Below are 27955 nucleotides of genomic sequence, written 5' to 3'. Positions count from 1 at the left end.
AATTATTTAGTAAGTCATTATGTTCAAGATTTGAGCTTTGGAGGAACCACATTTTTGCCTTTTAGTAAAAGTAACTGCTTCCTACAGTAAATCTTACTTTTTTGTGACTTTAAAGTTAATTTTCTGTGTGTTTAATTCTCCTTGGGCATCTCCTTGGGTGAGAGGCTTTTATGAATAAGTGATGTCGTTATTAAGTACTGAAGGGTGTGTATGGGTCTGGTAAGAGAACATTAGCAATAGCCTGTGAAAGATGCTTTCATGGAGATGAAGAGAAAATAGAGTTATCATTCTCCCAGGTGTGCGCGCTCACACACACACACACACACACACGCACGCACGCACGCACGCACGCACGCACATTTTGTAAGGGCCTCACCATCACCCTCACCACCTAGACAGTCTCAGTGTAACCCTGTTCTCACTTCACAGTTCCATCAGTAGCCAAGATGACCTGACACTTGGTGTCAAGAACTGCCACAAAAGTTCCAGAACTTCATGTGGACAAATTTAGAATTGTATTTCACCTTAAAATTGTGTGTGTGTGTGGGGGGGGGAGAGAGAGAGAAAGAGAGAGAGCAGGGAACCACAGGACAACCTTGACAGTCCTTCCTCCTCTGGCTCTCTCTACCTTGTTTATTTTGGGGCCAGGGTCTCTCACTCTCACTGGCCTGGAGATGGCCAATGGGTCTCAGCTGACTGGCCAGTGAGCCTCAGGGATCCATCTCTCTGCTTTACTAGTACTGGGATTCCAAGTGTGCACGGAGCCTAGTTGTGTTCTGTTTTCTTTAGTGTGTGTTTGGGGTTTGAACCAGTCAGGTTCCTGTGCTCACTACATTGCTGAGTAAGCTACCCTCCCCCACCACTTTCTTTTTTACATGACTCATTTCACAATGAATGTGTCTATTTGTTTTAAAGTTAGAAATAACCGTGTCAAAAAAGAAAACTTACCACTCCTTGTTTGATGTTTATATATCTACATTTCTTCATTTTATAATCTATTCATGTGAATTATGAACAACTTTCCAAAATGCTTACAAGGCCAACCCACCTTTGATTCTAGAAGCATAACCTGTGATAACCCTCAGGAATTATGGAGGCATTATTACACAGTTTTGAAAAATATGGCCCTCCTACTGTTAGCTGCCTTGATAAGAGCTCTTCGCTTATATGCTGTGGACAGGATAATTTGGAAGCTGCTTCTCAGTTTTTATGAGTCATATAATGAGTCACATTCCCATATCTTTTTAAAGTAATTTACCCAGGGCCTGGCAAATGGCTCAGTGGATGAGGACTAGAGTTCAGATCCTTAGCACCCAGGCAAATGCAGTTGCCTATAACCCTATTACTCAGGAGGCAGACACTGGGATCCTGGGCGAACCTGGATAGCTAGACTAATTAAATCAGTGAACTCTCGGACACCCTGCCTCAGTCAATGAAGTAGAGAGTGATGGAGTAAGACACCTTTATGCCAACCTCTGGCACACATATGCACACACACACACACACACACACAGCCAAGATGAGCCATCAGCAGGCTTTATGAAGGGCCCCGCAGAGAGTTCTCTTAAATGCCCACAACAGTTCTCTGGATCCATGTGTGAATTAACTTTGCAATAACACTTGTGCTTGCATCAGGGCAAGGCAGCTGTAAATACTGAATGAAAATCAAGGAGATAAAGTGAGGTCTGTAAGAAACACCAGCTCCACCATGTTGATCGAGGTGCCAAGTTTCAGGTGAGTTTTCAGGTGTAAATCTTTGAATAATGTGAGGTACCAATGTCAGTCACTTAATATTTAATAATTCTAGGGAACAGCTTGTAAGTGACAATGTTAATCAAAGCCGACATCTGAAGCACTGCACATGGACCTGTTGGTAAAGAGCATGAGCCTTTTCCTATGAGGCAAGCATTTTACGACTCATTTCACAGATGTGGTGGCTGAGGCACGAGCTAAAGTAAACCACTCGACCTCGTCCAGGAGGCCAACAGAAGGGAGGCAAGTTAAGTCTGTGACTCAGATGCCTCTTGTGTCATCTGTGTAATGGGCCAGCACTCCACAGAGGTTTCTAGGCCTCCAGAGTTCATTCTGCTTTTCATGGGCTGAACTTCCTATACCCCAGCCACGGTCTCTAGGGAAATCCTGCTGTGTGCTCCATGGTAATGGGAGTGCCTTTCAGCTTATGAATACCTGAATAAGAAGGAACTACTAGCCTGGAAAAGGCATCTCAATTGCCTTCTCTTTCCTTAAGAGAGTCTCTCACAATCATTGGAGGGGGAGTAGCAACAATAAGGAATCAGAAGAAGTTTATTATAGATGATGCATATGTAGTACGTTTGAGAGGATAAAGAAAACAGGAATTCAAGGAAAACAAAGTTATGTGACATATTTAACCTAGACAATATTACAGCAGCCATAAAACCTCTGCAACACTCACAGCCCAGGTGACTCTGACCTTTTGGGAGATGAGATTTTCTCCAAGATCCTGAGAACAAGCTTATATGATTTATTCCTCAGTCAAAGGTGAACTCCAAAGGGTAACCTTCCTCTACAAGTAACTTCTAGCATGCACAAGGAATAACTTCTTTGCATGTTTGCAGAAGATGAGGCTTTTTTTCTTATATATATATTTCCCATTTGTGTTTTATGTGACAAGTAAGAACTGACCCAACTGTAATTGCACCATTAAGGAGCCAGTGGTCCCTTGGTAACTCAGTGCTTCCCAGGCTATGGGGCATGGAGAAGTGTGAGCAGCAGCCGCCAATTGGCATACCAGAAGGGGGTATGGACTCTCTGGAGAGGAGTGTGGACAGGGCAGGGGCCTCTTAGGAGAGATCTCAGACAGGATATAAAGAATACAGGTAAAGAAGGTCTTGAAGGCAGGACTGGGCAAAGGAGGCTGCAAATAGACACACAGTGTGTGACAGATAGTCCTTGAATAATCTATACTGGTTAAAACTGTTGAATGTTGAGATGCAGTGAGTGTTGAGACAGTAGGTGAGTTTCTAACGCCCATGCCCTGTCCCTTCAGCTATTCACAGGATGAGGAACCCAAAACTCATGTTCTTTCCTATATCTCAGTGGTGACTGTGTGTGTGTGTGTGTGTGTGTGTGTGTGTGTGTGTGTGTAGTGTGTAGCTATGAATGTCTTATATGTGTGTGTGGTGTGCCTGTGACTGTGTGAGTCTATGAGTGAATGTGTGTGTGTCTGTGAGTGTGTATGTCTTGTGTATGTCTGTGTGTGTCTGTGTCTGTATCTCTGAGTATGTCTGTGAGTGTGTGTCTGTGAGCTTGTGTGTATGTATCTATGAGTTATTATGTGTGTCTGTGTTTATGAGTGAGTGTGTCTGTGTCTTGTGTGAGAGACTGTGTGTGTATGTGTGCCTGTCTTGTGTGTATGTGTGTTTGTGTCTTGTGTGTGTGAGTCTGTAGGTGTGTGTGTGTGTGTGTGTCCTTGAATATTTCTTTCTTTGTCCTAACTAGCTACTCCTAGGGAAGAGTCACAGAGTCAGAGGATATGTCAGACTGAGCATTGTCCATATTGCTTTAGGTGGAGTGACAAGCACCCCTAAAAGCTCACATTGTATAACTGTTGAGATCAGTTAGAAAACATCTTTCAAGTAAATTGCTGAAATAAAAGGAAAAGAACATAGCATATGCTTGAAGAGTGAATGGGTCACAAAACAATGATAACTTAAGGGTGTTACCCAGAAAGGACAAATGTTGGATTTAAACAGAGGTAGATGTGACATGTCCTTACACAGTAAACCAGGGAACTAAGGACAATGGGGATGAGGGCAAGATGACAACCTTAAGTAGGTGAAAAGTTAATCCAACTGTAACCCTTACAAGAAGTGGATGGGACACAGATTGCCACAGACAAACAAGTAAGGTGACACTGGAAGATCCTGGTCACCTGACAGGAAGTAATTTCTTTTAGCCAAATTTGATCCCCAGCTCTTGAGAAAAGAGCCATACTGTGATGAAAACAATGTAAGCAGAAAGCAGTCTCTGATAGGATTCTATTTTTCTCCCTAGAACAGAGACACTGAACTCAAAGGCCAAGAGAGACGAAATCTCTCACCTGCTTCTTGACCTCATTTTTTATATGACCACATTGAGGAGAAAATGACCAGACCAGAGGCTTTGGTTCGAACCTTCATTTCCATGGCTACCATTTTCCCTTCCCAGTGTAACAAGTTGATATCTCCTTTTTACACTCCTTGTGTGTCTCTACTTGTACATGTTTCCAGGATGAGTCACATTACACCCTAGCTATCAGATCCTCCCACTGTAACATAAGGAAGAACAGTCTAGATGTCACTGGGGATGCCTTTCAAATTTAGGATCTATGAAATGCCATCAAATTACTGAAACACAATCCTTGACACTTTTCTCCACAGATGAAATAAACCTAAGGGTCCCATCAAGGACAGTACAGGGGACCTAGAAGGTCTGAAGTTATCACCTGTGTGAATCCCTAACTCAGGGTGATAACTTGTTTGCTTCATATTTTAACAATTCAGTTAAATGCGTTATAATCCACGACACTTTACAATCATATGTTTTTCTTTTTCTTAGCAATGTATAAAGTGCTGATGCATTATACACTTGAATTCTCTCCCAGCTCCCAAACCTGGCTGAAGCCAGAGTATATCTAGCAGCAGAGCTGTCAATCATCCAACCCAACACTATTTAGACAAACCAGGAGTTCAGGTGGATGACAAATGGCCTCTGGAAAGGCTGCTTCATTTGTTTAAATTGTCATCTCAAAATATTCTCAGACATCTCCTATTCTAGGGTTTTCTAAGGCAAATTGATTCTTCATAATTACTATTAATCTCAGCTAATGTTTCCCAAACTATAGACTGAAAACTATTTGTAGATCAAACAGTCAACACAATGAATCAATGTAATTTTTGTTTGTTTTGAGACAGAGTCTCCCTAAGTAGCCCATGCTGAGTTTATATTCAGGATCCACCTGCCCCTGCCTCCTAAGATTACAGTTGTGTGCCACCATGCCCCATTTTAAACTTCTTATTTATGATGAAGTAAGAAATTGAGGGTTTTTTCTGCCCCCTTCCTCCTCCATCCTGTTTCTTTTTTCTTTAGTATTGAAGATTGAACTCAGGGCCTTGTATATGCTAAGCAAGCACTCTACTCTTGAGTATACCTTTAGCCCCACACCATGCTATTTTAACAAACAAAGCAACACAATAAAAGAATGAACATCACATACCATATCAAATATGCTAAATATATAATTTGAGACTTTTTGCTGTATTTACATACATGTATGTACATATGTATTTATGCATTTACATATAATAGTCCTGGCTCATGGTTTAAGACATATTTCTACTGCACACGGAGCATCAGAGGTGTGGCTATTTCCATAGCTCAGTGCCTGAGCAGCCATCCAGAGAGGTGCTGAATCTTGAGTGATGGCTCTGACCCTCAGGAGCAGTGTGTCCATTACCTAAGTAAAGTAAGTGACCAAGGCTTAACAACCCTAACCCCAAACCCCAAAGTGTAAATATTAAAAATTCAAAGCTGTTTGAATATTGAAGTGATATTGCAAATGGAAAATTCTATAGTTAATAGGTCTCGGGCAAAACAGACATGCTAAAAACATCATTTAAAGCTATCTTCATGCTCTGAGTATGACACATTTGTGCTCAAATTTGAGCTCCATCCTTAAGATACTTTGTTTTGTTTTATTTTGTTTAATAATCCCAAATGTATCTGTTGCCCAGCATCTTTTGTACAGGATACTCAGCCTGTACTTTGGTGGATTTGTTTTCTTAATAAACCATCTCTACTACAAGCCAAGATCAAGAACTTGTCCATGTGATTTCCCTGACTACTTTGTTGAATAAAGAAATTGATGGTAATTTATAACAAAAATTCCAATTGACCGTCTGATAGTCAGTGACTATAATCCTTTGTTTTTAAAAGAAAACTCCCAGGGAACTTCTGCTTTGAAATCTGGTCCTGAAAATTTAAAACAGACAGAGCATTCATTCAGGAAGGTCTCATGCGAGGAAATGGATATTGCTAAATACCTTTCCTCCCACATGACTCAGTACAGTAAAGAACAGAGGCCCTGGCAGGCATGCAGGTTCATTTATGGTTTCCTATATGGCCTGGGGTTTCTGCTTTTGCTTCTATTTCGAGCATCCTTCCTGTACGTCAGAGAAGGGGGGTTCCTTCAAAGGAGGAAACAAAACCAGCGGTTGTGACCACAAAAGTGAGAAGGAATCTGCACCCCCCAACCACTGTAGATTGGGGAGTCATCTTTACAAACAGTGGGTATTAGAATAACCTTTAACTCTTCTGCCTATTTTATGCCTTTTCAGAGTTCAGCCAGGATAGCAGCCTATGACTCTCCAACATGTCTTCCACTAACCATTTCATACTTTCAGTGAAGGAACTAAAGTTTAAAGAAAGCAATAAAAAAAAAACCTGCTACCTGAAGACATATCTAACACATCCCACAGATTATGTTAGCTTAGCCTACTGCATTTAGAGTCTTTCTCAAAAATACCTTGAATCCATAAATGCTGTAATATTTGGGTGTTTTAAACCTGCAGCTGGGTTTCCAAACCTAAATTTGTTTTTCTCCCCTTGGCAGGAATGTATAGTGCATACTTAGGCTATTAAATTCTAATAAACTTTGCAAGTGATACAATTGGATTTTAAAATTTTTAAATTGGATTTCTCTTGCTATGTCTCATGAAGTTTAGAAGCAGGGGAGTGAAAACTTGTAATTTTTCTCCATATAATGTGAGGAAGAGTCATGCCAAACAGGTTTCCTTCTTCCTGGTCATTCAAAATGTGGTAAATTTCTCAATCCGTGTGGGCACTGGAAGGGGACACCATTGTCAGTTCGGAAAGATTATGAAACAACACACCTGCTTTAGTGGAGTTGCCGCTGTTCGAAGGGAAACTAAGGATTTTAGCCATTTTACTTTTTTTTAAAATCAGGAAATATGGGTGAGTGAGAAAAAAGACTAGCCTTTTTAAAAGAAAACACTATTTTGGATTAGAAAAGGAACAGAATTTTCAATACGCAAGAAAAAAGCTTTTGGCATCTGAATGAGCAAAACACACAGTTTGCTGTCAAGACAATTTCATTCAAGAGAGATTTATTTTTCAGTTCACATCTTAGTAAAATAGGCTTTACTAAACAAATCAATTTATCTTGAATAGTGTGGTTAAAACCAACAAAATGTTGAGAGAAATGTTTTTTAACAGTCTGATAAAAGAACTACTTTGTTTAAAATACATGAAAATAAGTAAAAATAGAAATATACTGATATCCATATGATCAACAAATGTCTACCTTAATATCCATTTCATTCATTCACTGCATTATGTAATAACTGAACTATAAATAAAGACTAGGTAGCAAGACAAGAAATATTTGTGGTGTGTTAAGCAGAGGTTACAGATCCCTGTATAATGAAATGGCACCAGTTCTTAATGAGCATATCAAAACAGAAGTCATATAAATATTGGGTTTTATTTACTTTTAATGATTTATTTATTCTTACTTTTTATGTGCATTGGTGTTTTGTTTGTATGTCTGTCTGTATGACGGTGTCAGATCCCCTGGAAGTGGAATTACAGTTGTGTGCCTCATGTGGGTGCTTGGAATTGAACCTGGGTCCTCTGAAAGCCTCACATATTATGATCTTTTTAAAGCCTCATCTTAATGACTGAACTATCTTTCTAGCCACATAAATATGAGGCTTTAAAAAGATCAAAATATTTAAAAAGATCATAACAGTAGGACTCTTTGGTGAGATTTTTGAGATCACTTTTGGTTGTCTTTATTTTTAAAACTTTGGTAAAATAGGTAGGGTAGAATGTCTCACGCCTTTAACCCCAGCACTTGAGAGGTAAAAGCAAGGGGATCCCAAGTTCAAGGCCAGCCTATGCTACAAAGTTAGACACTATGTTAAAATAAACATGTAAGATAAACATAGGTTAGAAGTTTTGTTAGTAATAAATGTGTTTTGATGTGGAAGAGAAAATTTACCCTTCCTTTCTATAACTATTTTTGCTATCAAGTTTGTGTTAATGAAGTCACAATTGGCCAGGATTTCCTCAATTTATGCTGAAAGTATTTCATTATTCCTGATTGCACCTAAGGGTCATAGTTAATCATATCAGAGATAAGAATAACAAAATTAGCTTTCAGCATCCAGATGACCATGCAAAATTCACATATGAAAACCCAGACTGCCAGGCCCAATAACTGAAGTTCTGGTCTCCAGACAGACCTGAAGGCTCAAGTTTCAGTCCCCAGACTAACAGACCTGAAGGCTGAAGTTCAGGTGTCTTTTTCTTATATTGGATCAGAACCTGTTCCTGTAGCCTTGCCCATGGCTTTGTGTGCACAGCTATTTACCACAAAACCCATAGTGGATTAGAGATTAAAAATCAGAAGGAGAATGTAAAGGTATGCAACATCTGCTGATGAATGACAAGGAAAGGGACAGACAGAATAACATAAAACTCGGGAGAAAAACCCTTAAGTCAACGTTTCTCAATCTGTGGGTCATAGGTCCTTTTGGGGGATGGAATCAAACAGCCATTTCACAGGGATCACCTAAGATCATCAGAAAACAGATTTTACATTATGATTTATAACAGTAGAGAAACTACAGTTTTGAAGTAGCAATGAAATAATTTTATGGTTGGGGGTCACCACACATGAGGACCTGTATTAAAGGGTAGCAGCATTAGGAAGGTTAAGAACCACCGCTTTAAGCACTTAGGTGAGGAAGTTCAGGCACACATCAGCAAGCAAGCTCACATCCGTCAGCTGGACCAGACCATCACTACGGGTGTACAGGGGAAAACCTCAATTTGAATAAGAGTTAACACTGAGTAGCAAAAGAAAGGCAAAAGTAAAATCCAAGTATACTTTTTTCAAAAAAAAGAAAAAAAATCAACGATGCTATTTAATAAAACTTTTCACATAAAACTGAAAATACAGGACTTTAAAAGACAAGCTGTTGATAAATGATTCACACAAGAAGTTTCAGGATAATTTTTTTAATTTTTATTTTTAATTTTATTTTTTTAGCCATTTGTTTATTTTTCTCATCACTTGAGAAGAGTTGCTTTTTTGGCAAGTAGTGAGCCAGCATTAAGGCCAGTCCATTCATAACTCCTCCATAGATGGATTCCATGTAGATGTAAAGTAACAGCGCTAGCTAAGGGCAAGATTGTTGCTAAATTGTCCTGTCTTTGTTTTGTAGGGATGTTGGTCACAGTATCCACCATAGGGTAATTAGTGTCTTACACTACCAAGTCATGAAATTATCCCTGGAAAGCCAGCTCTGCCAGTGCCTCATGTGACATGCAGGTGCCCACCGTGTGGTACCTGCAGATCTGTGGTTGGGCACCATCTGATTCCAGAGTCCAAGGGGAGACAGAGAATTTGGTCGCTGACAACATTGGCAAACTGCTAACACAGACTCCCCAAATTTTCTGTCATCACAAGATAACTGCATTCCTCAAAATGAATTACAAGAGGATCCTGAAGTCAAGACACAGTTGGGTGTGTTCTGGACTGCTGGTCTCAGTGCTAGCTCATCTGCCCACCCTGTTCCTCAATTTTGCTGCTCCAGTTCATGTCCTGTGAGTTTCGCTTTTGCTAACGCCAGTCCTGCTTTGCTCTGCTCTCAGATTTTCCATTTCCCCAGTGAGTCCGGAGGTCGTTCTGACTACTCCCTGCCTCCTACAGCTACTTGGCCACAGTCCAGTGGGTGGGGTGCCCATTGTCAAGGACTGTCTGGGTCAGAAGTGGTGAGGCTGATGCTCAGCTGGAGAGGCAGACGTGTTGTCTGTCTCCAGCTGCATGGCCAAGAGATAAAGGCCTCTTTCTCCTCCTCACTGGATAAGGGATCATAGACACATCTTCCTCCATTTCTGACCCTCGCTTGCTCGCTTGCCCATGAAAATTCTATGCTCCCAGATTTCTGGATGTAAGACATATACAGAAAGTTAAGGGCAACTATCGTAGACACCTGTGAACTACCCAGAAAAGGATACCTATGTAAAAAGCCCCAGCAACATCAAAATGTTCTTGATATCTTTTTTTCAATGTGTCATGTCCCACTCGACTCTGAACTTTACAGAATTTCTGTTGCCAGATTTTCATTCCTGTCTCCCTCAGAGCCAAAGTCAGCAATCCCTCAGTGACTTCCAGAGGACACAATTCTCCCCAAGTCAGCAGCTTTCTGCTACCAGCCCATTTCCTCATGTTCTAGTTTCTAATTTTCTTTCCCCCTTCCATTCCTCCTTAGCATCCTGTTCTCATAGCCTGTACCAATTCCTCTACCCCCTCAGTATCTTGCCCACATTCTCTCCCTTTCCCACTCCCTGTCATCTTCCAACCCCCGATCTGAATCCTTTCTCATGTTCTTTCTGGCACTCTCTGTTCATGATCCTTAGCTTTTCTGTCCTTCATGTTCTGCTATCTTTCTTTTCTTTCAGAACCAAATACAGGAAGGAGGGAGGAGAGATGGCTTTCCCTGTCTGTCAAGTTTAGTTCCTTCTACTTTAACAAAAATAATCACTGCCAGTAAGATTGCTTAATATTTACAAAAAGATAAATGTTTTCAAAGGGATAGGATGCAGGACAAAAAGTACTCTGCTGGGGTTAAAATCTGACACTGGACTCCAGCACAGACAGCCCTTTTAATGGATAAGGAGCCAAAGTTGGGAGCTAATCTGAGGGTCTGTTCTAGTTAGACTTCTCACCTAATATGGAGCACTTTATCACTTCTTTGTATGATTTGTGCTTTTTAAAATTATTACATGTTTAAGACTGGGCATGGTAGGGCATGTCTTTAATCCCAGGACTCCAGATGCAGAGGCAGGGGGATTTCTGTGAGTTTGAGGCCAGGGTCTACAGAGTATGAGCCCAGTCAGAGCTACACAGTGAAACCCTATCTCAAAACAAACAAACAAACAAGGAACTAAACAAGTTATTACATAGTTTTCATTGAAGAAAAAATTTAAAACACATAAAGATACAACATAGAAAGTTACTCCATAATCTACCCCAATTCTGGGCTATTTTCTTAAATATAAAAATCCTTATTCATAATGTAGCTATACATTTTTGTATAATACATATGTTAATAATGCCTATATGTGTGAGATATAGATATATATACATATATATATATATATATATATATATATATATATATATGGTCTTAACCTCTCCTCTCCTCTGTAAACAAGTGAGAGCACATTGTATACATTATAATGAAACGTGCTCCATTCACATAACAATATATAGCATACCCAATTCCCAATAGGCACCTACAAACCTACTTTAGTATTCTCTCCTGCTGTAGAACTCTGTTCTAGTAATATACTGAGTATGAATAATTCTGGGCATTTTAGTCTTTGGAAACTTAATACTCTTAAAAAGTTCAAAAGAGGACCAGCAAGATAGCTCAGTGGTAAAGGTTTACCATGTAAGCCCAGAATCCCTGGTGGACAATATTTGACCTTCATTGCATGCCCTGGTACACAGGCACCCAGACTCACACATCCATATTCCATACAGAAAACATACTCATACACACAATAATAAATAAAATTTTAAAATTAACAAAGACCTTGGAGAGTTCTTACTCATATATTAATACAAATTAATATAAATGCCTAGAAACTAATCTTGATACATTTTATAAGTGTATTAATGAAATAAGCTATAATTATGTTTTAAATTAACAAAAACTATAAAAATTAAAATTAACCATATTTTCCATGATAAAACAATTTAGTAAAGAAAAGTGTCATTGCTTTATAAAATTTATAAATCTCTTTGATTTTTGGCCCAATTAAAAAAACACGAACTCTTGTATTTGCCTCTGCATTCAATCTGTTACAAATATTGTTCTAGTAAATTATACAAGGAAAATCTGGTCCCATACAGATCTGTTGTTGGTAAAGGGAGGAGTGTTTTAATAAAACAGTTAGGCAGTGACGGAGCATGCCTTTAATCCCAGCACTCAGAAGGCAGAGGCAGGCAGGTGGATCCCAAGTTCGAGACCAGCCTGATCTACAAAGTGAGTTCTGAGATACCCAGGGCTACCCAGAGAAACCCTGTCTTGAAAACAACAACAACAAAAACCCTTTCTGGACCAATGTGATTATTCTTCTCTATCCAGACTAAAATGCAATATATTAGTAATTACCTAAGTTTAGTGATAATAGAAAATCTGAAAACTTCTACTTTATTATATTAAATTCTGGTGCTCTATCTTACATTTTTTGATCAAATCAATTGCCCATACCTGATTTTGTTAATCATTCCGAAAAGAAGTTCACATTAGGCATATTTCCTAAATGTTGATATATTTTATTACATTGTAATATAATATTACATTTATGTATCACCACCAGTATTTCCCCCAAAGTTTTCAGGTAGAGTTCATGTAAAGTTCATGGGGTAAATGTAAGTTTCCAAAACTCTTAATTTTCTCTTGAAAGCCCAGATTTTACCATTGTCAATAAACATGGCCCATAGTAGTATTATTTTCCTTGAAGCAACACAACTCAGCTTACCTGTTTTTGTACATCTGGCAAATAACCAAGTCCTAAGAAATATAGTTTGTCAGTTATTTCTTCTTCATGAAGAATGCCCTTCCATTACAGTTCTATTTACAACTAAAACACCAGGCTATCTGCTCTCTGGAGGTAGCCACAGCCCACACACAGGAGGATACTTCCCATCATCTCTGGGAATAGGAAAAGACAAGAACTCAAGGGTCAGGATTGACTGAAACTTGTCATGTGTACTGCTTCAGCAATGACAGTCTAAAGTAAAACTGGCCTTTTAAAATCAGTATTGGCGCCTTCATTCCTCTAACAGTGCCCTGTGCACTATCTATGCAAATGCCAACACAACAAACAACCAAACAAAGCCTTGGTGTCTCTAAGAGAACAGTTCTTTCAGTCAACCCAAGGGATCTAAGGACTGCATTTGGAGAAAGGCTTTACTAAACGTTTAGATTGGCCCACCTCCAACACATGGATTTTCTTTTATCTTTTTGCTAAAAGAAACCCCCATAATAAATATCCTTAAGCTACTGTTTCTTTATACTTCATTTTCTCAGTGTGTTCAGTTGTTGCAGTTTCAATAAAATAAAAAGCTACAAATCTCTTGCTTCACTCTCTTATCAAGCCTGCTAAGTATTTGTTGACAGCAAGGATAAAGACTTGTGAAAAGTAAACACCAACAGGCCTCTTCCTTGGGTAAATAAAGGCTTCAGTTGACCTGCATTCTGGGAGTCACAGAAGGAAAAAAAAAAAAAAGGAATTTGATTTGGACAAGACTGTGCTATTGCTCCTCATCATTTTGGTATTTTTTTTAGAACTTTCAGAAAATGGATATTATTGACTTAGAATACATTTTTTAGTTGTGAATATTTGGATCAATGAAGAAGTGAACATTTTCTGAGGGATCTAGAACATGCCACACATGAAACTAATACTATGCATTGAGGAGATAGTAAAACACAATTGAGGAAGGTGCCAGATGCAACAAGCTCACTAAAGATTTTACAAAGTCAACTACAAAGGTTCCCCGCACCCCTTAGGATCATGAAGAGTATTTATGCAGCATAAACACATGGAGTTTATTATACTTTATGTCACTAGTAATTAAGGTGTTTTCATAACCTGGGTTTATATGGACTTCAGTACCTTTTACTTAGAAGTTCCCCAGTTTTAGTAACAAACATTCATGTATTGATAGTGGACTAACAGCCACCTCCAAGTCTCATTTTTAGATTCTTGATAAAATCCCCCAAGAGCCTTTACACAAAACTACTATTTACTGACTACAAACTACGTGTTCTGTGTTCTTTCTTCATGGATTTAATTCTATGAAGAAGTGTCTGTGAGGAACATGAGCAATTCTATCCTCATTTACAGAGGAAACAGACCCAGAGCGTGCAATAACTTGCCAAATGCAACCAACAAGTAAAAGGTTAAATTAAGATTTGAGTTCTATTTTTTATGTCCATGTTCTTTCCTCTAATTTTTCAAATTATGTTTCATGGAGCTGGCATCAAAAGCATCTGGTTACTTACTATGAAAGTAGGTTACAGCATTTCACCCCAGACACACTGAGTGACAATCTCTTTTGTGGCAGGCCTGGGTGCTGGCCCTGCAATAGGCTCTTCAGAAAATGACCACACATAGGAATACAAACCACTGTGTTAAACCATGCCCACTCCAGAAATCAATCCCCAGTTGTTTCTTCAAATAAAACACGCTTTTCCAATACTGAAATGATGAAGTAAACACAGTTCCTCCTTGGGCACTCTGATTTTCTTAGGTAGTCCTGAGGTACATACATCTGAATACAGCTGGAGCTGGTCTCCTGGATGAGGAGAGATTAACTCTCTTGTGACCTGATGCCCATTCTGAGTGACTCCCCTAGCCCCTCCTAAGATGGCACAGACGTGGACACTTTTCTAAGAGAAATCCATTGTGTATGTTGACATTGCAATCTTAGCAATGGCAATTGTGGCTACACACTCATACAACTTTAACCCAGGTCACTGGAAAAGACTATTTTTATGACACTTGATAAAACTGGAATTACATTGTTCTGGTGCTAAGTGTGGTAGAAAAATTTAATAGCTATCACTGAAACTAAGCATCTGTTGCCCTCTACCAATGGCATGTATCCTATCCTCACATTAGTAGGGTAATAAAGACCCTTTTATTCTACAGAGTGTGACTTGTATAGTACATTCTTGGATTACAATATAATAGATTTAGAAGAGCACATTTTCTCAAGTTTGCCTCAAACTGAATAGTTGCAGACAATTCTATAGCCTATCATCTGTAAGATCGTCTGTAATGCCTAGACTGGTGATCTTGCAAAGCCCATATTACCTCTGTATCATGACAAGCATCTCCAGGTCTCTCATGTGAGGCAAATATTCAAGTCATGAATGTTTTTGCCTGGGAGAAAGGATATAGTAAGTCCAAGTTGGACCTGGCCAGCAGGAAGATGGAACTGGATCAACCAGTGTGCCAGATGTTGGCAGGGACCCCATTCCAATCTGGACCAGATGCAGCCACCAAAAAATTAAAGGGCAGATGTGAAGGATGATGTGTCATCATCTCATCTGGATTTTTAGGTATTTGGTGTCCTTTAGCCATGATACGAGTACCCAGGTAGCTCCAGAAATCTAGTTCAATGGGAGAGGAAGCTACCTGGATGAACTGTGAGTTGGAGGCAGAGAGGCATCAGGGACCTAGAGGAGCCAAACAAGTCTCTTGCTTGGTCAGAACCACAAGGAAACTGGACTGATGGGAAAAAGTCTAAAGCTGCACCCACTTGTTTCTCTCTGGCCTGTGGCCTTAGCTGGTCTGAGTTCAGAGGTAACACCATAGTTAATTAGCTGTCACTGATTGGTTGGTGCTTTTAAAGGCTGTTTGCTATCAATGTTCTACTTATATTCCTCATTAAGTATGCTGAGCAGGTGCCTGTTGTTGGAGGTTATTGTTGCAGGGAGAGCTAGTTCACTCAATACTGACATTCTGAACACTTTGTAAAGCTGAATCTTAGTTTACTATGTGCTAGCTCCAGGCTACCTTCTGATGAATGGAAGTCCTTAAGCATATTGTTCCTTTAATGAGAAGGTATATTTCATTTGTAGGTGCGTAGAGGGCTCCATACCAAACATACACAAGAACAGTCAGAACTGCTCAAACAAGCACACATTCCACCCAGAACTCACCAAGTATGAGGAACACATTTATTTTGACGGCTGTGGGATGATCCTATTTCCTCATGCATGAATATTTTATTTTGGCCACACTATACAAAGAACATCTAAAAACTATTAATGAAAGGAAATGCTTCAATATCACTAATGGTTTATCATAAATACAACTTGAGAAAAATCTGAAAGTGCAGTGATGGTCAAGTCATAGGAGTGATTACTGATCTCACAAGTATCTAAGACGTCCTTTGCCTTGATGTAAAATACATTGTTTCTCCCCCTGATTTAACAATCATAATCTGGCACATGTGTAAGCTGTGTTTGGGGGCTCTGGCAATGGGGTTCATGGTTCTCTTGGTTGACTTTCAGAAACAGGTGACATGCAGACTTGAGTGACAGTACGCATGATAAGTATACATGATTAAGCAAGGGTTCTGAAATGGGGAAATTTGAGAAGATATTAATACTGGGCATATTTCATTTCACTCTCAAAGAAGAGTCAGTCTTGAAGACTTATTTCTGCAGACCCTTCTTGTTCTGCCTAAGTTTCTTTTAAGTTTGCTATTACTCTTGGCACATATATATTTGAAGTAGGATCTCACTATGTATCTCTGGCTGACCTGGAACTCACCATGTAGTCCAGTCTGGCCTTGAACTAACAGAGCCTCCTGCCTCTGCCTTCCTAATACTGAGATAAAAGATTGCAAGGCTCATTATCGACATAATAGGTAAATAGGTAAATAGTGCAAGGATCCAATAGCAATATGAATTCTTGATGCTATGAGTAAAGTCGCAGGCCTGAGACAGGCTTGATGGGCAGCAGGGAAGACAGGAGGTGCTCTTCCCAGCATCACCAGGCAAAAGAACTATCTAGAAAGAACAGAAAGAACTCTAATGAAACCACTTGTCACTTGGCATGAATATTCCAACCAACTCTACCTAAGAATCACCAAGACTACAAAGACACAGTAATTTTTTTCAGGATCCCTCAAACTAGAAAAAAAAAAAAAAAAAAGAGAGTAGTTTGTTCCCACTAAATGAAAAGGGTCTTTCCTCCATTTCATGAGTAAGGTTTACATTTTCTGGGGTCACTGGGATTGTGACTCTCTATTGTAATTATGCCTACATTTGGTTTTCTATATCTGTATGGTGCAATTGGCAATGGAGTGTGCCTAGTTGACTTCTGTTTCAAGGCTGATGCCTCTCTTAAAAATAGCTGTGTTCCTGTCTGGCTTGAATCTGTGTATCTTGTGTATGCTGCTACAGTTCCTGCGAGTTCATACATGTATCAGGCCTGTTATGCCTAGAAGATACTGCTTCCTTGGAGTCATCCATCATTTCTGCTCTTATAATCTTTCTACTGCTCTTCTGAATAGATCCCTGGACCCTGAAAAGATGGGTTTGATGAGGACATCTCATTTAGGACTAAGTGCTCCAAAGTCTCTTACTCTCTGCATGTTGTCCAGTTGTAATATGCAAGCTAATTTCTATATACTATAAGAAGAAGCATCTCTGATGTGTGTTGTTATCAGGAGTCACTTTTTGCTATGTCCTTTAGCAGAAATAATAATACTAGGTCCCCTCCCCAGGTCCATGAGCTATCTAGTCTCAGTCTTAGCCGTGTTAGTAGCATCAGGTATGCATTCCATCCCATGGATTAGGCCTCGGATCTACTAAAAAATAGTGCTTGACTTCTTCCATAGTGTTTGTGCTCCTATCACACTAATATATCTTGTGGGAAGGTCAACATTGTAAGTCACAGTTTTTGTAGCTGGATGATATTGATGATCACCTTTTCTCTAGCACCATGCAGAGTATCTTCCAGTATCATGAAAGCTGATCAGTAGCATCACCCCTCCTTCTAGTTGGGTGTCGGTTTGACTTCTCCATGCTCAATGACGTAAGTAAGTGTTGTCTCAGTGCTGAGAAGGGGACGTGGACATGGTTAGGGGCCCCACTCCTAATCAAGAAGGTGTCTGCAATTGGTAGCTGCTGGCAAATGTAAAATCACTTTTCTCCAAGGGTGTCCCTCAACCATACACCAGGGCAGCCTCCACAGCCAGGAGTAATTAGTTGGTCAATATAAAATAAACTATAGATGGTATTTTTTTGAACTTTTTGCTTTTTCTTTCATTTCGCTTTGTTTGGGCATTTTCGTCTTATTGGTTTGTTTTTGATTTTTGTTTTTGTGGGATTTCATTTGTTTCTTGCTTTTTTGTTTTATTGGGTTTTGGTTTTCTCTGAGAAAAAGAGCTAATACATGAAGTTGCATTGAGTAGAGAGGTAAGGAGGAAAACATGATCAGAATGTATTGTAAGAAAAAAAAAATAGCTCTCTTCTTCCCCCCCCCTCACCCCACCCCCCGACTGGAAGGAGCCATGGAGGCCACGCTAGAGAAGAAAAAGAAGGTTCCTGCTGTGCCAGAGACCCTTAAGAAAAAGCGAAGGAATTTCGCAGAGCTGAAGGTGAAGTGCTTCCGGAAAAAGTTTGCACTGAAGACGCTCCGGAAGGCACGGAGGAAGCTCATCTATGAAAAGGCAAAGCATTATCACAAGGAATACAGGCAGATATACCGGACGGAGATTCACATGGCTAGGATGGCAAGGAAAGCCGGAAACTTCTACGTGCCTGCAGAACCCAAGCTGGCATTCGTCATCCGAATCCGAGGTATCAATGGTGTGAGCCCAAAGGTCCGCAAGGTGTTGCAGCTGCTCCGTCTTCGTCAGATCTTCAATGGCACTTTTGTTAAGCTCAACAAGGCTTTGATTAACATGCTGAGGATCGTGGAACCATACATTGCATGGGGGTACCCCAACCTGAAGTCAGTAAAAGAGCTCATCTACAAGCATGGCTATGGAAAAATCACTAAGAAGAGAATTGCCTTGGCGGACAATTCCTTGATTGCTCGATCTCTTGGTAAGTACGGCATTATCTGCATGGAGGATCTGATCCATGAGATCTACACAGTGGGGAAACGCTTCAAGGAAGCCAACAACTTCCTGTGGCCTTTCAAACTGTCTTCTCCACGGGGTGGAATGAAGAAAAAGACCACTCACTTTGTGGAAGGTGGCGATGCTGGCAACAGGAAAGACCAGATAAACAGGCTTATTAGACGGATGAACTAAGGTGCTGCCTGTGGTATTTTTTAATCTGGTCAGTTAATAAACAGTCACAGTTTGGCAAAAAAAAAAAAATTAGAAATAAAAAAAGTTGGGGCCTCCAAGATGACTCAGCAGGTAAAGGTGCTTGCTGCCAACCTGGATGGTCTGAGCTCACTCCCTGGGGCCCATGTAGTGGAAGGGAAGATTGACTCCCACAAATAATTGTCCTCTGACCTCCACATATGCATATATGCATATGCACACACACAAATAAATGTAGTAAAAAATTAAAACTTCTCAAATAGCAGTTAGTTATGATAATTATAGATGTTCTGATGTAATGCAACTTACACTCTCCTGGGCTATCCTACCTGCCATGGAAGTGAGTGTACAGAAAAGTGATTGTGATTCTGTCTTAAGAGTATGACTCTCTTACTCCGGGAGTTCTCAGAATGCAGATTCTTTAGACAGCCCACTCTAAGCCACAAACAATGGGGAAGATGTGGCTGACTTTCTGGGAAGCCTGGCTGTGTTCCACGGGGCAGGGTGGAGGAATTAACCTGTATGTCCTTCTTTTGAGACAGAATCACCTTTCATATCCTAAAGCTACTCCACCCCAGCTCTGCCCAGGGATCTTCACACACTGACAGCATTGAGGAGCATTTAAGAAACTGAATGCAATTTTCGTGGTTGCTCTTAATTTTTTTAAATTTTATTATTTTTTGGTAACAACTTGATGTAATTTATTAAAGAAAAATTCCAAGAAAGCAGCTAATTTTATAGAAAGGCAAGGAAAATTAATCCCTGGAACCTAATTCGTCAGTCGCTACATGTCAAAGCAGAAGTCCCAAGAACCAGCTATACACTGCCGATGATTTTTTAAAATTTAACTTCTCACTTAACTAATTAAAAAAAATCATTGTGCTTAATGCAGGACAATATCTATCTGCTCAGGCACTAACTGTGAAATGTTCTAGATCAAAGGGCCTGTGATTATCTGAGACATCTTCAGAACTTCAATATCATCAGCTTGACTAATGAGATAAAGAGAGATCTTAAGTATAGGTACTGAATAACAAATCCCTATAGGTGTACAAAGCTTAGAGGAAGATGCATCTAACACCCCCCACACCCCCCACACCCACCCACACCCATACCCATCTACCCACCCACATGCACACACACAACTTATTTGTTTCTACTACCCTTAAAAAGAATGTGATGAACCATTTTGTTCTTAGCTGACAACATAAAAGGCTTTCACATGGAAGTTACTAAAACATTAGAGACAGTTCAAACATATACTTGACTTTCATCTAATGATATCAAAGCATCTTCAGAAAATGGGGAATATGAAATGAAGATTTAGGTTCATTTTAGCTTAAGAATATATAATCCTACATATATAACTGGATCATATCTTTCATGGTTTTTATTGGGGGGGCAGTGACAGTGCCTGCCTAGCACATGGCAGATGATCTATATATATATATGTCCCAAAATAGGTAAGGTTTTAAAGGTCTGTTGGCATCTCTACAGGTGTAAGTGAACTATGTCCTTAGGGGCTGTGCTGCAGCTGACCCAGTGGTACACACCTATAATTTTACCACTTGGCAGGTGGAGGCAGAGGGACTGCATCTTCCTCCCTGTGTTCATATTTAGAATTCTCATCTCAGTTTTGGGATGATGTATTAAGTTCTCACTAAATACTTGAGGCATTTTGAGAGATTTAATGGCACGCCTGCTCTTCAATGGTAAAATAAATACTAAGTAAAGCTAGAGATCAAGTCAGAAAATGTCTACCTGAGTCCTGTTTATATCTTCTAGGAGGCTCCGTGCATAGTTTATACCCCGCAAGTGCTCTGGATCAGTGTGTGCTTTCATACCTGCAAATGACCAGCCTTCCCCTCCCCAACCCCCTTTCATTTCCCCCAGGTTAAACAAGGCTGGATTAAAAGTACACAGGGTCTTTTCCCTGACAGGGAGGGGCTTTCATTTCAGTTTGAGCCCTGTGCTTGGATAAAATCTTCAGTCTTTGAAGCTGTCTTTCCTTATCTCCAGTAGCGTAGATCTGACGTTATATGCCTTCCCTCCTCAACGTGACCTTAATCTAAAGGATTTCTTCTCTTCTTAAGACCATGCTTATCCATCAAGAGAAACACACCAGAGGCAAACAGGCAAAAGTTCCCACATGGAGACGCAAAGCTAGATTGAATGAGACTGGACTGCAGATCTGGAGATCCCACACTCCGTGGCTTCTCTACAGTCTCTACGTAAAATGAAGCGGAGCCGACAGTCTTCAATATATAAGCAAAAGCCCTTCACAAAATGTAATTCATAGCAAAATGATGGTTTAATGGAACCTGGGAAATTGGAGTCTGTTTCAAGGGTATGATTTTAACAAGTTCCCAAGTCTGAAGACTTTACAGCAATTTGCAGTTAGACTGAACATTCCACGATCTGCAATCAACAGGCTCTGACTTGCAATTGGAGGCCTTTTATTTATGTGGTTGAGGCAAGGTACCATCCCTGAAGGCTGCAATTGTTCAGGAACTAGAGCCAGGGGAAGCATTGTGGCCCCCTTCTTACTCTAAAATTCAGCCAGCATCGAACTTTATAAACCAAGTTGGTGCTGAGTTACAAGGTCACTTGGTCTCAATACTGTCATTTCTTTTGCTCTTTTGGTGCTGGGGACCAAGCCTAAGTTATGCATGCTGGGCAAGCACTGAGCTACATCCCCAGCCCTAACACTGCCCTTCTTTAAAACAACCAAACAAGCAAACATTTTCAAAATACATTATGGTTTTGATTATGAGCTATGTGCCCACATTGGGCTGAAGAGTCAGCCTAGTGGTTAAGACTATGACTTCAGCTTTGAGAGGATCTAACACCACACCTTGTGGGCACCTCCATATGCATGCACATAGCCCTATACAGGCATGCAATCAGACGCAAAATAAATAAGTAGTAATTGGAAAAAAAAAAAAAAACGTGTCTAATGAAGAGACAACCTGACTACAGCAACTCTTATAAAGGAAAACATTTAATTAGGGCTGGTTTACAGGTTCAGAAGTTTAGTTCATTATCATCATGGGGGCAACAGGCAGACATGGTGCTGGAGAGGTAGCTCAAGGTTCTACATCTGAATCAATGGGCAACAGGAAGAGAGACAAGGGGCCTGGCTTAAGCTTTTGAAATCTCAAGCCCACCCCCAGTGACACACTCCTGGTGACCCAGCATTCAAATGCCTAATTGGGGGGGGGGCATTCCTATTCAAACCACCATGATGAAATAAAATGAATTTGTATAATATCATCAGCCAATGATAACTGCAGCTAATATTTTACAAATTTTCCTAATTATTCCTATTTATACCCATTTCCATATAGCATTTAAGTATTAGACACACAGTTCCTTGTGAATAGGCACATAACTTGGACCCATCTGACCTGACTTTTCTGGCCACTGGACTCAGGAGCAGCTCATTCTCAAACTAACTTAAGAACCTGCAACTTGTGAGCTCAAAACAACTGAGCCTAGCAGTTTAGGAATTTTGGACTGGGAAGTCAAAAGATGGAATCAACTAGCAATGCAGCTGAATGGGCAGATGGAAGATGTACTAAAAGCCTAAGGAAAGCAGACCACAGGTAGGATGAAGACAACAAGGTGGCAAAATCTGTTTTATGAAAAGAGCTCAGAGTGACAGAGACACATGGCAGAAGGTTCCAGAGGGAAATCTAGAAGCCTCAAAAAGGATCCCTGTGCTCCAGAAGCTTCCAAATTAAATTGACTTCTATGTTTCAGTTATCAACAGTCTTCTGATACACAGATACTTATCCTTCTGGGCTCGTCAATGTTATTGGCTGCCAAAAAAAGACTTGACACCCTCAAACTTAAATATCACCACCTCTGTCATCTGCCACAGTCCCATATACCATATGCCATAAACCCATACCTTTGGAGGGCCAAAGCCTTTCCTACACTATGCACACATTGTTTAAGGATCATAAGTCATGATATTGTTTACCATAAAAGCAAAAATTATTCTCTAGGTACCAAGAAGTTACCAAGAAGTATAAGACTATTGATAGCCCAAATAATTTTTTTAAAAAATACATTTTTTAAAATAATAATTTAACGTTTTGGAAGTAGTAACAGACACAGAGATGGAAAGGTAGCTCAGCAGTTAAGAGCACTGGTTGCTCTTCCAGATGACCCTGGTTCAATTCCCAGCACCCACACAGCAGCTTACAACTGTCTATGATTCTAGTTCCAGGGGATTTGATACCTTCACACCAAAGTACATATTTAAAAAAAAAAACTAGCAACACACACACACACACACACACACACACACACACACACAGAGTGGGGGTTGGGCGATAAATTTAGCATGGAAAAAAACACCAATAGAAAAGTCTTCCTGGGATGCTGTTTTCGGAACTGTGCCCACATCTTTATCAAAGCTCTATGGGAGTTTTCCATTTCTCTCAGGAATTATAATTCACACTAGGGCCAACACAGCCCCACTTTAACCTGATCTTTGTTGCAGGGACAAGATGATCTGGGGTAAGAGCCACTGTGAAATATAGTGACCAGATTAGGACCCCAGGAACAAGACATGCACTTTACCCCAAATCTCCATTTTCTTTCTAACAGAAAGTCTAAACAAATATAAAATCTGTTCTAAATATTGTTTATAAGAACAGCAGAAACTGTACCAACTCAGCTTGACACCAATGCTTTGTGAGAGCCCAAGCAAGCTACAATGAATCTTGGCTCCTTTCTGTTTCAAAAATACAATACCAAATGCTGGGAAAGAAAGTTTGCCACTTTCTCTGTCTCAAAATGTATCTACACTGTCACTTGAAAATTCCTCTGCTGTTCTTCATTCCCAGCATAATAAAACCATTGTCTTTCTTCTCTGTCTTCCTCCATGACCCCTAAACTCACACGGTCCCTCTTTGATGTAGCTAAACAGCCTATAAGGGAAGGGGCTTCAGGCTTTAGTCTTTACTTGATATTATTCAAAAACGATCATGACTGTTCTCAGGCGATGTAGCTCACTGGCACAGTAATTGCCTAGCATGTCCACGGTCCTGAGTTCAATCCCCAGCCCAGAAGAAGAAAAGCATCACGGATCTACTTAACTCAAAATTTAATTCTGAAAAATTCAAGATATGTGTACAGTGTTCTGTCAAGTGTCAAGCTATTTATAAGTGTCTTGCTTTTGCTTGGTGGTTCAGTAGGCACCAGGATGTAGTGAGCAGACAAATGGGAAGATCACAGACTTGGGCTCAAATGTCATTATCTCTTTGATCTTGGACAAGTTCCTCATCACTATGGTTTTAGTTTTCTCATCTATAATAGCATATTCTTGATGTATTAGATATTTTGTCAAGTAAGATGTATATTCTCTGTTAATGGTAATGAGACTAAGAGACATCCTATATGTGTAGAATGTGATCTCCATAGACACCTTTGTCACAGAGATCAACAGAACAGTCTCTTGTATCCCATAGTTAGCTGGGAGCTAGCTAGTTATTACTTTTTACTATTAAAAATTTTTTTTTGGTGACTCTCCCTTGAGGAGCCCATACTCACAATGGGTGTGTCTCACTTTGTTCTGAGTATTTTAAATATCTTTAATAAAATTTCCAATTCTATATCATAAAAATTTTCCTTGATAATCTTCCAATCAAAATATAAGGCTTTTATCAATTATAGAGAATGTGGCCTTCTGTTTAGACTCCCTCTCCTGGGGAGGACACAAGTGAACATATAATAGATCTTTTAAAAATTCAATATGGTATCCCAATTGAAAAACAAATATTTTAAAAAAAATCATGTTTTAACGAAGAAGAAACTAACTTTCTGATGATGGTATTAGTAAAATTAATCTAGATCTTTGTCCTAGACATCAGAAGTCACTAATCATATGGCGGTTTAGTGTTAAAGAAAACCACTCACACAACAGGCCATGGAAGAAGAGAAAGTTGATGGCATTGGGTTACTTCCACAAATGCACACATTCCTCTCTCTAATTAACCAATGTAGAGGCAGAGACACACACATGTGGACACTTATTAAATGGTAAACAGTGTTGTAATGCCATTGGTGTGAGGGTACTGACAATTTCTGGGAGCAGTGACAGGACCAGCCTTCTTCATTAGAGCTCAGCCCCCCCTGTGCTGGTCTAATGTTACAGGTTGTGTGTGGTTATAGAAGACAGCTTTTCCAAGTATAAGGGTTCTATTTATACATCTAAGTTTTGTAAGTTGCTATATCTGCTGCTTACTATGCAAATTTTGATGCTGATTAATATAAAAGAAAATCTATTTTAAAAGTCTCAATCTTTTATGGCAGGTTAGAAACATTTTATGTTATTTTTCTTCCATTCCTCCCTCCCTTCTTTCCCTCCTTTCTTCCTTCCTTCCATCCTTCCTTCCTTTATTCCTTTCTTCCTTCTTTCCTCTTTTTTTCCTTCCTTCCTGGGAGTCTCATTATGTAACCCAGGCTGGCCTAGAACTTATTGTGCCACCCAGGATACCCTTGGCCCTCTGATTTTCCTCCCCCATGAACCAAAGTTCTGTTTATTTACAGAACTTTATAAAATTCTGTGAATGCCTTAAAACATTAACTGGCCAATAGAAAAAAAAAAACTGTGTCAGTATTGTATTTATGATTATTATTTATTGATCAAGCCCCAGATCCACATAGCAGGATGAAAACCATGATGCTATACATTCATCTCTAACCTAACCACCACATGTACAGTGTGATATAGACATGTCCAAAAAATATACAGAAGAGATTGGGGGAGGAGAGGAAGGGAGAGGGAGGCAATACAGAAAGAAAAACAAGGAAAAGTAGAGAAAGGGGTAGGGGGAAGCATTATACGACCCAACAATTAAATATGTCTATATTTCTCCTGCATCGTCGTCACATTTTCTAAGAAAATGTTTAACATAGAGTTGTTGAGATTCAAATAGAAAAATGGACTAAGGATATAACTGTACACAAAAGGGAGAAGGAGAAATACAAAAAACACAATTGACAACAACAACAAACAGTACTACTGGTGAACATATAGTACAAATAAAAGCACCAGAACAAAACTAAATAGGTGATAGGTGATATTTGGTGCTGATGCTGATTCCATCAGATTGGCACCCTTACAAGTCACTAGCAAGCATACAGACAGAACAATCTCTTTGAAATGTAATTTATGCTTTGTATGGAAAGCCGATTCAAAACTTCACCATCTACTCTCAGTGGCAATGACACAAACACACAGCTCTATATACAAGTGTTTCATTGTCTATTTTTAGCACTGTCTATAACAACAAAAGTCAGAAATAGAAATGTTCAGAATCAGTTATTGTTAAAATAGCTAAGCTATAGAAATATGCTCACACATTAGTAATTAAAACATGATTTAGAAATCCATTTAATGACTCTTTTAAATAGTCACTCTGTAATGTGAAGGGGATACACACTGGGAAGGAAACTGCACATGTTGAAAAATGATGTAATGTAACACAAATGTATACATAAGTAGGAAGAAATATGTCAGAATAGTCACTGTGGTTATTTTTGTGGAAATTTTTATTTCCTTCGTGAGTGTCCCTAAGATTTTCAAGTTTTCACAATGAGGAAGGATGGGACTATTACTTTCATAATCAGACAAAGACTGAGTCTTTCACAAGCCAAAAACTTTCCAAATTTGGTTGCAAATAACATGTTACTCCTATTTGTCAGTAATCAGTATTTTGAGCTCACAGATATAACCTAAAGACTAAATCCTGTATTCTTAAAAGAGACAAAGATTTTTCTTGAAAATATAATACTTTTTGCCAGGTGTAGTGGTACACTGTAGACACCTTTAATCCCAGCACTTGGGAAGCTGAGACAGGTGGATCTCTATGAGTTCAAGGCCAGCCTGGTCTACGTATTGAATTTCCAGGCAGCTAGGGCTATGTAGAAATATCCTGTCTCAAAACAAAACAAAAATCCAAGCAAACAAACAAACAAAAAAGAAAGAAAATATAACACTCAAATTTCAAGTGCTTTAATAAAGTTGGGGGAGATTAGAGAAAGAAATGGGGACAAGGAGCTATAGAATTTGAGACAGGCTGTGGGGTTCAGGGAAATGTATTTGCTATAAATGATAAAGATTAGAGCTGGGTTCCTGCTTCTTGCCTTTAATCCCAGCTCTCCAGAGGCAGAGGCAGGTTGATCTTTGTATTTGAGGCTAGCTTAGACTGGGTAGTGAGGCTTAGGCACAAAAAATGGGGGGAGGTAGTTTCATAATGGGACCTGTCTCAGAAAGGCAGGGGAGGGAGACAATTCATTATATCACATCTTTCTTTGACATTTGTGCCATTTATTTGTAATTGTGTACTTTTACTTAACAACCTGATGCAGTTGATACTAACAACAGGACTTTATCTGGAGTGCTATGGTTGTATAAGATACAAGCTTTCTGAACACATCAATTACAAAAAGTTGGAAATTAGCATTGGAGCACAAATTTGGATGAGTTCTTAAGACAGGAACTTAAGTAGACCATGAATTCTAAATTCCTGTATTCTTGGCTACACCCTCACTAGGTAAGAAGACAGGAATAAACAGGAATAAATCACCTCCACTCTTAGGCATCTGGGAGCCAGCCTAGGCTTAGAAAGTACAGATAAAAATATATTGTGTCGTATTTGCAGGGTTTTTCTGGCCATTAAAAATATTTTGTGTGGATGCTACTTCATAAAGCAAAAAAGAACCTCCATGGAGTCCTGGCTTCCCGTGGATATTCTGCTCGTTGGGTTGTTCTAGAATAGAGCACTTCCCCAGCAGCCAATGCCACTGATGGTGAACTCTGACAGCAGACATGATTGAGGTCTTCCCTTGGAAAGATGCTCTGACAACTCCACAGCCTACTCCTGGCTTGAATTATTTCACAAAAGCCAATCCTGGACAGTTTTCCATCATTTCTAAGCCCTGTCATTATAAATGACACTGAAATAAGTACTGAAGTAATTAAATGCAGGACAGCATGTGTTTCCGTTATTTCCTAGA

The 27955-nt window shown here is 39.6% G+C and overlaps 2 protein-coding genes across 2 annotated transcripts in view; one reads left to right on the top strand and one right to left on the bottom strand.

Annotated features, from left to right (window-relative positions):
- The window catches only part of Rasgef1b (RasGEF domain family member 1B), a 154157-nt gene that overhangs the window by 111386 nt on the left and 14816 nt on the right, over positions 1 to 27955 (bottom strand). The window lies entirely within an intron of this gene.
- LOC127232493 (60S ribosomal protein L7-like) lies at positions 18152 to 18942 on the top strand. Its single transcript, XM_051198640.1, has one exon. The coding sequence runs from the start codon at positions 18158 to 18160 to the stop codon at positions 18902 to 18904; it is 747 nt and encodes a 248-aa protein (XP_051054597.1). The 5' UTR covers positions 18152 to 18157; the 3' UTR covers positions 18905 to 18942.

Source organism: Phodopus roborovskii, unplaced genomic scaffold (genome assembly GCF_943737965.1).
Source record: "Phodopus roborovskii unplaced genomic scaffold, PHOROB, whole genome shotgun sequence".
Lineage (NCBI taxonomy): Eukaryota > Metazoa > Chordata > Mammalia > Rodentia > Cricetidae > Phodopus > Phodopus roborovskii.
The sequence above is the reverse complement of the archived record's forward strand: the minus strand, read 5'-3'. Positions and strand labels throughout refer to the sequence as shown.